Source organism: Zootoca vivipara, chromosome 7, assembly GCF_965207765.1.
Source record: "Zootoca vivipara chromosome 7, rZooViv2.hap1.1, whole genome shotgun sequence".
NCBI lineage: Eukaryota > Metazoa > Chordata > Lepidosauria > Squamata > Lacertidae > Zootoca > Zootoca vivipara.
The window spans coordinates 44,550,081-44,565,878 of NC_142590.1; the positions used below are offsets into that span (position 1 = coordinate 44,550,081).

The 15,798-nt window shown below is 45.0% G+C and overlaps 1 protein-coding gene across 2 annotated transcripts in view; it reads left to right on the plus strand.

Moving 5' to 3' along the window:
* The first annotated feature begins 2,219 nt into the window (after window positions 1-2,219).
* PTCH2 (patched 2) overlaps window positions 2,220-15,798 on the plus strand; it is a 55,400-nt gene continuing 41,821 nt past the window's right edge. Inside the window, exons 1-2 of one of the 2 annotated variants that reach the window (XM_088673251.1) lie at window positions 2,220-2,795; window positions 3,896-4,088. In XM_088673251.1, the coding sequence (XP_088529377.1) occupies window positions 2,649-2,795; window positions 3,896-4,088 (340 nt within the window). In that variant the 5' untranslated portion in view covers window positions 2,220-2,648. The remainder of the gene's footprint in view (window positions 2,796-3,895; window positions 4,089-15,798) is intronic. The other variant, XM_060276946.2, reaches the window with a different exon arrangement.

Below are 15,798 nucleotides of genomic sequence, written 5' to 3' on the forward strand. Positions count from 1 at the left end.
TTACCACCCAAGTTCTTCTGTGAAATTTATATTCCCAAATATTCACCAAAGGAGCAATCTATTGTTTCCTAATATGGGAACAGCAGTGGTTGTGCCTCCATCAAAGGAGGATGGAGAAGTGCAATTAAACGCTACTCGCTTTGGTTTTGGTTCTCCTTATTAATGCACACTCCCATTTACTTTGCATCCAGTACACTCCTGCCACTGGTTTCGGAAATTGTGCATACATACATTTTGATGCATTTTCCTCCAAACCAGCTTCAATCCAAATTGGGACTTGCTCATTGGGTAAGAAAAGTCCCACCTTGTCTCTGTCTACCAGTGGAGATATACAACGGGCGACTTAGATATGCATCAAATCACGTTCATGAGTACAACAATGTGCAAACATGATGTGAAATGCAGTGATATGCAATGACCTCATCGCATGTGTACATGTGTAACGTGTACAGGCCTTCACTTCAGTCCAGAGTGAGTCACATGGTTACTCAGGCTGCCATCTCTCAGCCATATTAGTCCCTCCCACATAGTGGGTCTGTTTTCTTCCAGTCTAAGTTCTGCGACTAGAATCCAGGTTGTTCATTGGTTTCCTGTTAATTTTGCTGCTGCCTCCTTCTCTGGCAAAGGAAGGTTTAATGGGCATCTTACGGGGCTGAGAGAAAACAGACCTAATGGGAGCTCATCACCTGTCACTTTTTTTCTGTGTCAAAGAAGTGTACTTCAAGGTTACTTTAGAAAAAAAATTGTATGAGGTTCCGAGTATGATGCAGGGGGTGGTACAATCCTGCCCCTTTGTGGACTACCAGCCTAGTTGTAGTTTCTCAGTGGTGGAAAGTGAGGCACTGACTTTGCAGCTGGCTTTGTGTTTCCTGGCTTTCTTGTGGGTTTGGTCAAGTTTGTCAGTAAATTTCCAAAATGAAATTATTGGGTTTCAGGCCTGCCTGGATGTCACACCGACTAGAAACCCATCCTTCCCTCAACCCCCTCCCCTCCCTAAAAACTGGATAAAGTTGTCACTGCTCCAAGGCGTACAAAGGCTAGTGATGATTACTCAATGATGAGTACTTTGCACATGTTCAGAGATTATTCCTCCCCCGTTTCCAAGACTGGCAGTGCAATTCTATATGTCTTAAATATTTACTCCTAGATATGGGATTATATGATTGCAGCCTAAGTTTATAATTTGAAGGTCTGGAGGACCTTGGCTCATATTTTGGCCCATCCATATGGCTAAAATAATTAGTTATTCCATTTTTATGGAAATACAGTTTTGTTTCTGATGTTGGCTATTATTATTATTTTGCCCCCTTAGGAACCCTGCATGCTTCTGAAGCAAGAGTTCCTTGGTTTGGTTTGTTTAAAGATGTGATAAATTTGTTTTCTTGGATTTGTATCTGTTCCCCTAAAAATGTACTGAGTTCAAGAATCTATGCCATGTGATACGGCTTAATTTCTAAGCGACAGGTGTTGTTGGGGCTCCATTTTGGAAGTTTCATACTCATGCCTGCTCACATGGAAGGTATTCCCTCTGTTCACGGGGTGTGCAGAATAATCAGGGTTTCTCAGTGCAAGGGACGGGGACTACAGCACTCTGTACATGTTCAAAGGCCTTTTGCCCCTGTGTGCTTTACAAGTCCTGGTGAGGGAAAGGGTGTGTGTGCATGTGTGTGCATGTTAGATCACACACACACAGCTCAAGAAGTCATTACAAAGCCATTACAGGATAAGAAAAGTTGTGTTGTGTGTGTCTCTCCTCCCCACCCCCTTGATGACGGTGATAGTGCCACTTTGGCTTCTCCCACTGTTTATTCCTATTTAAGCTTTTTCAATAAATCAGTCCTCTCCATCTGCCTTTTAAAAAACCAAAACAGCAAACCCCAAAGTTTTACCTTTTACTCCCCAAATCTTGGAGAGTCCACACTGTCCCCCACCCCCGCCCGCAAAGTTTGCAGCTGTCCCACTACATCGCTGCACCCGCTTGCAATAATAAATAAAGGAGCTGGTTTGGATTTGGGAGGGGGGCAGCTGAGAGGGGGCAACGGGCAGCATTTGAAAATCTGTGGAGCAGAATTCCTGTGTTGAAGGCAAGTCTCTCCCTCCCTCTGCCCTCATTGATTTGAGGCGGGGAGGAGGGAGGCGGGGGAGGGCTCTGCCTGGGTGGTCTCTTCTCTCTCCACTTTGGTGAGCTGTTGCTTAGCAGCTAATAATAGGAGATGTTTGCGGAGTAATTTGCCTCTTCCTCGGCCAATGGGAACCGGGGCACTTTCCCATCAAACCAAACCTTCCTCCCCCCGCTCCTCTTTTCAGGATCTCGAAGGAGACTGTTTGTTCCAAATGTTGGTGGGACGGGATCCGAGGCACACTGCACCGCCGGGCACCCGGGCGCCTCTCGTTTCTGGGGCTGTGTGAGTTTTCGATCGCCGTCTTCTGCCGCGCGTCGAAGGGACCACGCTGGGAGGCGCCGAGGGCGCATGGGGCGCGCTTGGATGGCCTTGGATTCGCCCCCATAATGTCCACATGGGATCCCCGCAGCAGCCACTCCTCTGAAGCCTCCGACCCCGCGCTTCTCCCCTCTGGATTACCGTTCCCGGGAAGCCGCCTGCGCCCCTGCGCCTCCCGCCAGCACCGTCCTCGCTCGACCCTGGAGCATGGCTTCGGATCGGCCGGTCCCGGGGGCCGGGGGCTTCCTGGGAGAGCTCCCGCCGTCTTACGCGGCGGCGGCAACTGCCAACTCGGATCTTCTCCGGAGACCCAGCTACTGCCACGCTGCCTTTGCCCTCAAACAGATCTCCAAGGTAAGGGAATGGGGCGAAGGCGCTTTCCCACGGGTGGGGAGTGACTCCGTGGGGGGGGGGAGAAGTAAAGTTGGGGCGACCCCGTCCACCCGGGAGAGAGGCGCGCAAGCAGCTGCAAGGAAGGGGACAAAAAAGGCGAGGAATCGGCGCTTCTGGGCCCGGGGGGCTGGAGAAGGGGGGTCCTCTTAGAAGCTTTCGGCTTCTTTGGGGCCAGGGAATGAAGGAAGGGGGCAGGCTTTCGCCGGCGTGCTCCAGAACGAGCCCGCGCCGTGGCCCCTGGAGTTTGTTTATGGAAAGGGAGCCGTCCAGGAGGGACGCGCGGGAGAGGCCAGCCCGGGATCGGATCTGCGAGGGGAGACGGCGGCTCGGGGGTGGGTCTGCGTGGAGCGTTTCGCTCAGGAGCGAGAAAGGGAGGCGGGTGGACTTGAGTCGCTGAATCGGTGGAAGGAGAGGGAGGGAGACAATGGGAGAGTCTCCCGCAAGGAAAGGCAAGAAAACTTGACAGGTCAGAAGGACGCACCTGAGGAAAGGGTGGAGCGGACATCTGCTCTCCCCAGAGTAGGAAACTAGACTGTAGTAGGACTCCCTAACATACCGGCTTGCGATTTGCAGGGCTCCTTTCCTGCCTCCTTTCTAACAGGGCACTTCAGCTGCTGGGTTGCTCTGGAGGTGAGGAGTGTATCTGGAACTGGGGAAGGGAAGCAGACCACCGCTGAGGAACAGAGGGGGGAGATTCCTGCTGGGCAACCTCACAGACTTAACACATGGATTGTGGCAGGAGCTTCCCAGCGGCCTGTTTCTCCACCCTGAGTAAGGGATTCATCCACATCTACAGCTGTCACTCAGGAGTTCATCTCTCTGCAGACTGGGAGGATATGGGCACTGGCCTCCACAAGTTCCTAGCAGATGGAAGCGCTGTAGGGACAGGCAGGCGCACACATATATGCCCCCACAAATAATCTATGGCAAGATTCTTGCTGAAATGCTTACTCCCAAAGGCTTGAGGTCTGCTTTAACCCCAGTGCCAGCTACCCTGGGGCAGGATGTTGCTGTTCCCTGTAGCAACAGTGTCTTGGCTAACTCTTCATTTCTCTCCCCAGGGTAAGGCTGTGGGCCAGAAAGCCCCGCTGTGGCTGCGGGCCCAGTTCCAGGCCCTGCTGTTTACACTGGGCTGTTGGATCCATCGTCACTGTGGCAAAGTACTTTTTGTGGGGCTGCTGGTCTTTGGGACACTGGCTGTAGGGCTGCGAGTAGCCTCCATAGAAACGGATATTGAGCAACTCTGGGTGGAAGGTAAGTTCCATTTTTTGTGTGTGTGAATACTGGGAGGGCTGCATAGCGCTTTAGGACATTGTTGGGTGATGGTGGAGCAGTTGTCCAACATAGTGGAAGCAAAAGGCCTAGAAAAGCCTTTTTTTCGGGAGTTGTTAGCAAAGGGGCCCCACTCTAAGCTCCACACGTGTGTAAATCCAGATTTGCACACAGTTTCTTGGAATTTGCATCTTGGGAAAACTACCAAGTAACAGGGGGATAGAGAGCACTTTCTTGGATATAAAAATGTATTCCAGTTTGAGGAACTAATAAAACCCTGTTCCCCCATTTTAACTTTTTTCGATAATTGAAGAAGAGTTTGTAAGCCTTGAGAAAAGCTTGAATTATGTGACTGTCAAACAGGCTAGAAAGACTCCAAGACCAGATGGCAAAGTGATGAAAACAAGAAGCTCTTTTATTTAAAAAGATAATTGCACAGGGAACGATCATGCTGGGAACTTCTTCTGTGCAAGCCCCATTGATATGAATAAGAGCTGGATGATAATGTGCGAGTGCCCTTGTGCAACTCCATTCAAGCTGACGGGGCTTCTCCCAGAAATGTTTTCAGTGGGTTGTGCCAGTGGTTTTTAAGCCAGTTCTCTGATTTTTAGAGCCCAAATCAGAATTCTTTTGAATGTTTGTTAAATACTATTTTCCATGGTGGTAATGAGCACTGTTTGTGAATACTGAATGATGGGACAGGCACTTTCTATGCTCTAAATTTACATGTAGACTTGTGGGGTGACCTGGTATAAAACTGGAGAATGTGGGGCTGCCTTAAGTGCTTTTGAATAATTGAAGATTGTGCCAACAATTATGGTTTGGATTTAGAGGCACCTGGCAGTTCTGTTCTTGGAGGTCTCAGTAATGAGATGTATCACATTCATGACACCCTGCCTTGCAGCCCATTCTTCCTCTGACTTGCTCAGAGTGGTTTCCTTACATGTGGTTTCCAGGCAGTCTCCCATCCAAGCACTATACAGTGCTTGACTCATCCTATACCTTCAGACCACCTTCCAGAAAGAAAGGTGTTGTGGTGATCCCCACTGACTTCCTGTCCAGGCATGGAATTTTCTTCCCTTTTTTTGGATTCATTCTTGTTTGGATATATTGGTCTCAATCTATGAGAAACAATGATTTATACACCAGAAATATTGGGAGACAGACCTCTCCCGTAACCCAAAGGGTTTGGCGCTGTTGTGGTGTTATAGAGAGAGATTTCTACCTTGAACTTGTTCCGCAAGAGTGTGTGCGAGTGTGCATAAACCTTCCTATGCTGCTCTGCATGTGTGTGCCTGTGTTCGCCATGCTGTGTATGCAGTCCAGATCCCTATCGGTGCAAATACATGCCCCCACACAGACAAGTGCAATTAAATTATTTTCCCCATCTCAGATAATATGGTTTTTTCTTGCCACCGGGCCCTGCTTGCTGCATTGCATTATTGACATTAAAATCCTAAATTACCTTTCTGAGGGTGGTGCTGAAGGAGAGGATAATTACTGTCTACAGCAGAGCTGTCAGTTGAAGTTTAACTTGGGTTACACTTGCCTGCCAGCTGAGAATGGAATCGGGTTGAATGCAAATAGCCGAAAGCAAAAGGGGTCACCCAGGAGCAAATCCTAATTTCCTACTGGAAACATTTGATAAAAATGATGCCTTTGTTATTAATAAGTTCAGCATGCTATGTTGCCCCCTCCATTCTCGGCACTGCTGTCAATCCATGTGGCAGTGCCTGGGGTTTGCTCCTTGCTTTCCATCCCCTGCTTATTGCAGTCTCCTCTCTTTTCCAACACCAGGTTGCGCTGAGTTTTCACACCCTAGGATTTTTATTTTATTTTTATTCTTTTTTTAAACAAAAAAAATTGCAAGCAGCCTGGGAGCTTTCCAAGAGCAGATGTTTCTCTGTGATGACTGTCAGCGATCTTTGGCGTTCCACACCTCCTCCCCCTGCACAACCCCAGCTCCATGTGTGGTCCTAAACTACTCTTGGATTTTGTTCAACAATAGAAGCAACTTCACTCTTCCACCCTCCCACTCCCTTTTAAATAAAACCCACACTCACATGAATGCCAGTAAAGTTTACCCACCTGTTTCACACACTGAAGGGGGACTGGAAAGGGGAAAATGCCTCAACCTTAGCCTTCTGCCCCCTCCCCTTCTCTCCTTGCTTCTGCCTTCCAGAGGCTTGTAGCAAAAAGGAGATCCATCAAGACCTGCAGCTGTTAAACATTTAGAGAAGGGAAATCCCCTTTTTGTAACCAGCCCATCTCAGCCCAAATCAAGAACATCCCCAGAGAACCTGCACGGTTGGGCTTGTACTTATTTATTGCTTTTGATGCTGACATTTGCTCAGCTTTAAAAGAAGAAAAAATCTGTTGGCTGTCCCATAGTTGGAGTGATGGCCTGTAAGCTACATAAAGCAGACGGCACACAGGATCTAGGTCTTGGGGATGTTGCACTGAAAAGAGCACTAAACTCTATGGATCTCTTTGGTTGGACGTTTTGTTTTGCTACAAATTTATATTTGGATATATGTTCATTTTGAGATTAAAAAGTGCTCAGTGATACTATTTTACTTTAAATTATGCATGTTAGAACTAAGTACTGCAACAAACAGTGTAAAAAAGGCAATATTCTGATTTATCACTTGCATTTCCTTGAATCACAGTTTATCCTCTCAGCTGGCTGGCATTTGCCAAGCGGGGCTTTGCAATATTGTCTTTTGGTTGGCTGCTTGGTGTGTGGCAAAAAAGCTGGCTGGGAAGAGTTGGCATACAAATAGAAGTGGAAAATGTTCACAGCTGTAGATCTCCTGTTGTGGATAGTTCTAGTGTGTAAAATGTTGCTGTGATTACTTGTTTGCTGTGATACAGGCTCCTTTCATTGGAACCCCATGACACTCTGAGGATACTTCTGTGAAGCTGTGCTTTGAACTGTACAGTACTGCATCCCCCTTATCTTCTGTTGTGGGCCATTTGGATCAGAAATGGTTTGCTGTCAAGATTTGGATTCCTAGACCAGAAATTCCTTAGCTTCCCTTGCATCCATGAAGAGCAACATGCAGCATTGATAGTGAAAAACCAGCTGAATCTAACTGTGAATTATCCATTCTGTGATATGGCAGTTGCTCCATGACTGAGTTTTGTTCATGCCATGCCCTTTGCCACATTTGTTTGATCTGATTTGTGCATAGCACTGTACAAATGCCTCTGGAGAAAGCTTCTTTTCATAATGATAGTATAGATGCTCTTTCTACCAGTGGTGCTTTTCACTAACTTAAATTAGACAAATCCAGGAACACATAATTTGAAGGAAGTGACCATTGACTCTTGTTTGAAGGTCCCAGTCTCTATACTCACAACTGTTCTTTGAACAAATATCTGTGGTAGCTTCTCACACTTTTTGCACTGTGGTACACTTCAATCACGCTGGAAAAGGTGGTTGAGTGTATTTGTGCTCAAAACATGAAGCTGTCATGCAGTGTGTGGACCAGAGTGTGTATGCGCAGGGTGAAGCACCCTGACCTTGTGTATAGTGGAAAACAACAGAACATCTGATTGCTTAAAACAGATGGGGTATCGTTCTAGGCATTAGTGTAACCATGGGTGTCTCTCCTTCCAGCCCAATGGTCTTCCCTAAACTACTACTTCTACCAACCTCTTCCATTTGTAATGCTGTTGTGGATCAGCCTTTGCCAACATGGTAACCTCCAGATATAATATATAACTCTCATCACCAAACAACATGAGAGATAGCAGGAGAAAACATGTTTAAAAGAAGGAACATGCTTCTGTGACCAGTATGTTTGGCCTTAGAATGTTCTCTCTCGGTGTGCACATGTTTGTTGTCCACAAGAGAGAGAGTAGGGAGGAGTATAGATACAGGAGTTTAAAGAACTGCCAAATTGAATTGAACCACTTGAGCCTTATTTATGAATGGTGTTGGATTTTACTGAGGCAGGTAAACGGAAACACTGTGGGAATAGATCAAACAATTTGATATTGGTGAATGAGCTGTTTGCCCTACTGATATCCCATTTGGGGGTTATATGAAGTGGTTGGTAGATCATGTCCATGGAACTGTGCTGTATCCACTGATGCACTCTGACTTCACACTGTTGTTTAGTTTAGATGAGGAGAGGAGACAAAGGACCTGCTGGGTAGTGATGGGATGGCAGTGTGTCATCCCAGGTCCATCTTAACAGCAGGCTCTGCTTGTTCCTTGTATTGACATTTGGCTTTAGCAGTGAAAGACTGAGCTCCTCTCTCACAGTTTGGGCATATACTGTATGCCTTTTCCTTAATTCCACTCTTACTGTAAATGCTCATGTTTAAGAAACTGGCTTTGTTTCCTATGTACAAAGTGACCTCAGAGGACTGTGAGGAACTAAGAAAGATCCATTCCATGAATATCCACCGAGTCTTGTTAGAATTGGCATCTTATTTTTGGAAATGTTGAGATAAAGGAGGAGTGTTGAAGTCTGAAAACAATTTGGTGTAAAATGCACGAATATATCCCACATCTACCCCATGCAACAGTTTATATGGCAAGTGTGCATTTCTCTCCAGTTTCTGGGTCCCCTTCTGTGCAATGGCAGCTGAAAGCCTTGAATTAAGCTCAACTGAAAACAGCAAGGTTACCCACCTTGACTAAGGATCAGGTGTCTCACTGTGTGATATACCATCTATTCTACAACAGTGTTGACACCAGACACCTCAACCATTATTATTATTATTTAAATTTGTATACTGCCTTTCATCCGTAGATCTCATGGCAGTTCACAGCTTAAAAATACGAAATAAAACCACAAAAGTAAAAATGCAGTGAATGGGGAAATGCCAAGAGCTGATGTCAACAGGAACTGACGGTAGGCACTTATAGGTAAACCTCTATAAAGGTACTTGCCTGTTGGCATAGTTATGACCACGGTAGCCTGCTGAGTGGGAATTAAACCCTAGAGCTTGGGGCTTGAAAACAAACCAGCATTGGAGAGGCAAAAGGTCATGGCTGATTTATAGGCTAAGGGTGACCTCAAAGGAAGGCAGGTTTAATCTTTAACCAGAACATTTTGGTGTAGCTATGTGGCTGCAGGGCCTTTTTAAAGGTTGCTGCTACTGAATGGCTGTTCTGCCAGAGGAAATGTTTTTATCTTTGAATTCCTGAGAGTGTGGGGAGGCAAGAAGAACCGATGAGGGATTTTTGCCCACCCATACTGGAACTTGCAAGGATTTGGAAGAAATGAAGAGTTTGATGGATTACTGCTGGGGCAATGGATAGACACCCTTGTAGGACAGATTGCAGACAGCATGCTGAGGTGATAAAACCAGTATGCAGAGATCTGGAAGGTACTGTTCGAGAGACTTGGTGGTGAGCCCAGTTGCTGTTCTGAGCTGGCAGTCAAAATTGACCTTGAACATGTTTCTATATTTTGAATGAGTCAGAACACCCAGAGTGGACAGTAGTGACATTTTCCAGGATAAAGTGTTGTAAGATGCCTTCATGCTGGAGAAAATGAAATTGTTTCACTGTACTGGCCTATGTCTTGGGATAGGATAATGTCAATATATAAAAAGGAATTAATTAATTAGCACAGGATTTAGTGAAGCCAACTCCTGGCCTGTAATTTGTGGAGTGGCGTGATTGAATTTCTACTTTATAACCTGGGAGAATACTTTGATGCCAGATGCAGCTCAGTTCTCAGTAGTGTTTTGAGGGAGTGAACATCTAAATAGATATGACTAGAGGTAGCTTGTAAGGGAGGGAGATTCTGTAGTTTGGATGCTTGTAGGGTACACAAAGTGGGCATTTAGCTCAGAATGACTGGGGAACCTAACCTCATTTGGGGACTTCAGCTCAGTATAACAATCATGCACCATCGTCTTATCTGTATCTGATGCCCAGTGAAAGATGTCTAAACTGCCCATTTGAAATGATAGCAAAGAATGGTTCCTTTAAAGAGTGCTTGGGTTCTGAGTTGGTGACATCTATCTTGTCTGAGAGAGCTAATGCCTGGACACATTTACAAACTTAGCCTGATATTCCTGCAGATGGGAGAGGTGAAGCAGCCTTTAAATCAGGTCAGACCTCAGGGTGTTTGAGACTGGAGATGAACCCCATGAAGGCAGGCCATGTGAGAAATACTAGAAGGCCCAGTATATATTCAATGAGGCTTTTCTGCTCTGAACTCTCCTTCTGAACAGATAAATAAACTGTGGATGTGGGGCCTGCATACCTCGCTCACAAGAGCAAATAAACAAGCCCCCAAGGCAGCTGAGTGCAGAGGCCAAGGGGGCTCCAGTGTATATATGTACGTAATGTTCTTGGGTGGCCAGCAGAGGTGGGTGGCCTAGTGGCTAGCAGAAGGCTCTGAAGTGGCCTTGGTGCTGATAAGGGTGAGAGGACAACTTCAGGAAGGATGAGAGCCATGGGGGAGATGGGTGACGTGAACAAGTGTGGTTCCTTCCCATATTGTTGGACATTTGCATTCCTTAGAGGCAAAGAAGGCTGGCAGCAGAATTAAGGTATCTATAAAAAAGAGTTTATAATCTCACATAGACAGTGTGAAAGTAAACTGTACTATTTAAAGTGGAAAAGCAAACTCCATAATGTTGTGATGCAGGGGAAGTATATGGATCCAACAACGATAGGAGAAACTAGGTAATTCAGGGAGTCTGGGTATAAACTTAAGGCCTATCAGATTTCCTCCATAAAGAAATCCACCAGGCTGCCACAGGGGCACACAGTTTCTGCATTATTTTTGGAGTGTGTCCCAGCATCTTTCCCTCATACCCTCCAAAATTTTATAGACAATTCCTCATTGTTTCCAAGAAAGAAACTGTATATCTTGTACTTTTTTTTCCACGGAGATGTCTGCTGGTATGTCCTTTGATAGTTTAAATTTGGTTAAGAATCTATGTGTTTTCTCTTCCTTCTGTAGAAGTGATGATTCTCCCACACTTGCTATATATTAAATAAATCTCCTGTTGTGGAAGTCTTGGGTAATGATCAGTCTAGTGTTAAGCCAACCTATTTCCTAGGTTCTTCCATAGTCACCTTGCCCCTTCTCTTGTCTTTTCTTGGGCTGGCATTTGACATGATTCAACACATAAACTTTGGCACAATGAAGAAAATAGGTTTTAAGTTGGGCAGAATCCATAGATATGTTTTAAAAACAACACCACACAAATGAAAAAGCAATTTTCTATTGGCCACAATGGAAAAATGCTACTATCAGTGCAGGTAGGAATGATTATGACAAACAAGGACAAAGTCCAACAAAGAGGGAAATGCCATTACTTTTGTTCTTTTTCTTTGTTACTACCTATTTCCATTGGTAGTAAATGCCAGTAGCAGAGTAACACTGGAGTTAACTAAATGCAGTTGTTTATAACCACACTTGAAGAGGAAGAAATAATTTAACAATTCTTATATGCATCATAGTATTTATTGTGATTGCTAATAATTGCTGTGAGGGTTGCACATGTGATTGCACATGCAAGTAGTAATTAATACCTGCAGAATAGAAAGTGTTGTAACTACTATTTAAAAATAGTGTATTTGAGGATACCCTTCAGCCTCTCTATCCTCTAAAAGAGAGAGAAAGAGTGGGAGAGCGTTGGCCATTATCCTCTAAATCTGCTTTGTTTTCTGCCTCTGCTTTGACATTTGCTCTAAGAGGCATCTTCTACTGTGACCATGGCCGGCTTTGAAAGGATCTTTCTTTTCTCAGACTAGCTCAAACTTGCTAGAGTTGCCACTCAGGCTGTTTCAGTTTCCCAAAGAATTGAAGGGTTGGGGGAGGAAAGAGCTCCTTTTGTTGAGGGGGGGGTGGACAAGGGAAGAGTGAGAGGACGGATGCTTCTAGATAAAGATGGGGTCTCCCCACCTCGCTGATCTGGTTGTACATATGGAGATTCCATTTTTAAATGATATGTGAAGAAGGGTGTCTGACCCAGCCCTAGAGATTTTATTTTTTATTTTATTAGCAAGAGCTGTGAGTGGGGAACAGAAAGTGGAGAGAGAAGGAGAGAGTGTTATTCTCTGATCCATCCCCCCTGGCTTGGAAAAGTGGTCTGAGTTCAAAAAATTCATTTCTTGCCTGAATGAAGGCAGCAATGTGGAAAAATTTCGCCATTCAGAGGGGGATGAATGTATGTTTCAACCGCACATTAAGTCACATTAGCAGGCAGTGGAGTGCTTAATGTGGGCATTTTTCACAGCGGCCAACAGAGGGGATGATTAGCATAATTAGTCCAGGCAACTCTATACATATGGAAATGCCAAATGCGTAAATGCCAACACCAGTGGAAATTTATGTCAATGCTGACAGGAGTCTTAGCAGTGAATGGCTCCCAACTGAATCTCTTTTAGCCCCCTTTTTCGGGGGTCGGGCTCTCCCCTCGTCTTTGGCCAAGGCTCCTTCATGCCGTTCCTCTCCCTCACCCGCCCCCTCCATACTGGGAACCTGAGCCCTTCGGATTTCTGGTAAATAAAGACATTAATTTAGGTCTGGGATAAACAAAAGGCCAGGCCAGGCCTGGGGAATGGGGAGTAGGCCTCAAACGGGCCTTTCAGTGCTCTTCTTAAAGCCAGCTCCCCCATCCAGCCTGCCAGCCACCTCCACCCCCTCTGCCTTGTTTATTTAGAAAGCAGCCCGGCGTCTCTGTCTTTGTCAGAGTAGGTTTGTTAGAGAACAAGCACCAAGGGACACGGCGCTGCACATCTCCCCCTACCTCGGCCCTCAGCAATGTTTAGCCCCAGGGTGTCATTTTAATGGGGTGCTTGGGCTCCCTTGCTTGTCTTGATGGAGCTAGCTGCTTTTCCATGGTGAACAGGATCCTGGTTGGACGTGTTTTGACAGCCATAGGCCAGCTAGCGGCTGGCAGGCCTTTCAGAGCAGCCGGGACAGGTAAAAATGGCTCTTTTAGCACGCCCCCAGCGAGACTTCCTCCCGAGCAGCATGGCTCCTTTCACAGCCTCCCTAATCCAGCTAATCCGCCCCTCAACACTTTGAAGGTGGCCCAAGGCATGTGCGCACAGCACTGTGTTGAGGACGCTGCAAGAAATCAGATTCGGCTGCGGCTGCCACTGCCATAAGGGAGGGAGTGTGAGAGGGGGGTGGGTGCATATTAGCCTTCGCCATCCTTTCTTCACTGCTTCAGGCCTGTCAAGGAATCAGATCTCCACATGGATATGGAGGGGACACAGCTGTCCACTTACTCTCTGTTTAGCTGCATTATTGAATTTGTTGCTGATGGGAATAGTCATGGATTAAACCCAAACATAAGCTGTCCATGATGAAGCCTCACTTTCAACCTGGCTCAGTTCCAAGCCTATCTAGACTAGTATCCTGCTTCAGATCAGGCAGCTTCTAGTTGTTGGGGTTTTTGCTTTTTGCTTTTCAGGAGATTTCCCAGTGAGTAGAGATGTGGGATAATCTGCCAAATTCACAGTTGATGCCTTGACACAAGCAGTCAAGGATAAGATGTATTCTTTATACTTCTATGTCATCTAGATCAACATGTTCACAAATGCAGTCAAAACGTAGGTCCCTGAATCCAGATAAACCCGTGCAGTTGCAAAGAAGACAAACATAAGTCATCATTTAAAAAGATTCACATTTAACGCACTATTGTCTTGGACAACAAATAAGATGTCTTCAATGTGTAGCTATAAAACCTAATATTCATGACAGTATTGATTTGTTTAGATCAAGGATCTTAAAGCAAAATACCACATTACAGCAATAACATTATATTTTATGGGTATCTGAAGAAGTGTGCATGCACACGAAAGCTCATACCAAAATAAAAACTTAGTTGGTCTTTAAGGTGCTACTGAAGGAATTTTTTTATTTTACTTCGATCCAGACCAACACGGCTACCTACCTGTAACCATTATATTTTATCACACTGAATTTCTTATTAAATAGTACATTTCTTAAGAACAATATCGGTTAATGATTTCTTTTGTTAAATATAGCTGTTTTATTTCTCTTTTACTGGCCTTTAAGTTTTTATTTCTCAAGATCCCTTGTGTAAATATGCAATTAATGAAGGATGCATACATACCTATGTGCATAATTAGTGTGGTTTGCGCTGCAATCCTATAAACATCTATCTGGGAATAAGCCTATCCTTATTTTTTTGTTTCTGATTTATCTGTTCTGCTGTTCATAACTATCCTAATTAATGACCTTAGTTTGCCTCATATGGTTTTAGATCAGGCCTGCATAACTTATGCCCCATTAAGTCAAGCCCTCCCACCATGTCTTGTGTCTGCCTGCTACCTGTTTGCCTATCATCCTATATTTTGTTCCTTTTCCAGTAGTTGTTTCTCCAGTTTTTCTTATGTGTCACTCCAAAATGTATGGAAGCACCAAATATTCTCTGTGGTTGGCTGTTGCAGAAGGCCTTTATATCCCATCTTGTAGAAAATCTAGGATGTGGGGGACTAGGGCTAGGACCGGCCCACCTATGAGGCAAGGTTAGATGACCACCTCAGGTGGCAGGATCCACAGAGGCGACAGATCCTGATGTAAATCTTTATTACTCCCTTGTTCCTGTTGTGGATTTTCACTTACCCCTTCTTCACTGGCGGGGTGGTGGGGGAGGCTGTGTTTTGTGGTTTTCCTCAGGTGCCTAATTGTATTGGGCCAGACCTTAATAGGGTTTTGACACAAATGTCCTCCAGCTAGCTTCATAAATTCTATTAGTGGACTGTCTTAGTGAATATCACCTCAAATACCCAAAGACCTTGTATGCTGCTGGCATCAAGTGGTCAGATTCAGAATGTACAGATGTGGATAAGCCACTGGGTTTTGGAACACACTAGGCTGTGAATCCATTCCCATAAGTTGTGAATCCACAATCCATGAGATAAATACAGGGTGACTGAGATCACCCAAGTCTCTTGCAATATTGCAAAGCACCTTGCCTAGGATCAGTAAAGGTGGGAATACATACAAGAGGCCCATTGGCGCTTCTACGGTAAGATAGAGAATCTACTCTACTCCCAAAGCTAGTGAAACTCTATTATCAAAGTTATGTGTAACACTGTCAAGAGAAAAGTTTTTCCCCTCTGGATTTCATGAAGCCTGGTTCCACTTTGCTTGTTTATCAAGACTGCAGCACTCACGCTGTGACTGAAGGCTGGATACAGATAGTGCTATTTATGGGGGTGGATGTCATTTAATCATCTAGTTTCCATGCAAAAATTTAAAGTCTGATGAATTTATTGAGATGAATATAGAATAAGTCTTACTCCCCTATTATGATCTTTTCAAATTAGAAAAATGAAAGAATGAACACTACTAATACCCTGCTGAGTATCTAGTACCAGTTCCACAGCTTGGGATTGTAGCAAAGTTTGGATGATCTCTTTCCATCAGTTGTCCCTTCAAAATATTTCCAAGAAGAGAGAGAACAAAGCACTTACTGGTAATGTACCAGGCTCTGTAATATAGCTTCTGGAGTCAGTCACACTTCTTCTTGTTGGGCTGATGATGAGAGAAGTTATAGGAATATTTTTATGTCCCAGTTGAGGTTAGTTTGTGCTGGTACAGGTAGCTAGAGTATCAAAAGATTGGTTGATGAGTGTTTTGTCAGAAGAATGAGCTTTGGAGGGCCAAGGGAAGGACCATTGTCCTGCTTCCAAATCAGTGAATAGCTTTTCATATGTTCTTTGGACAGG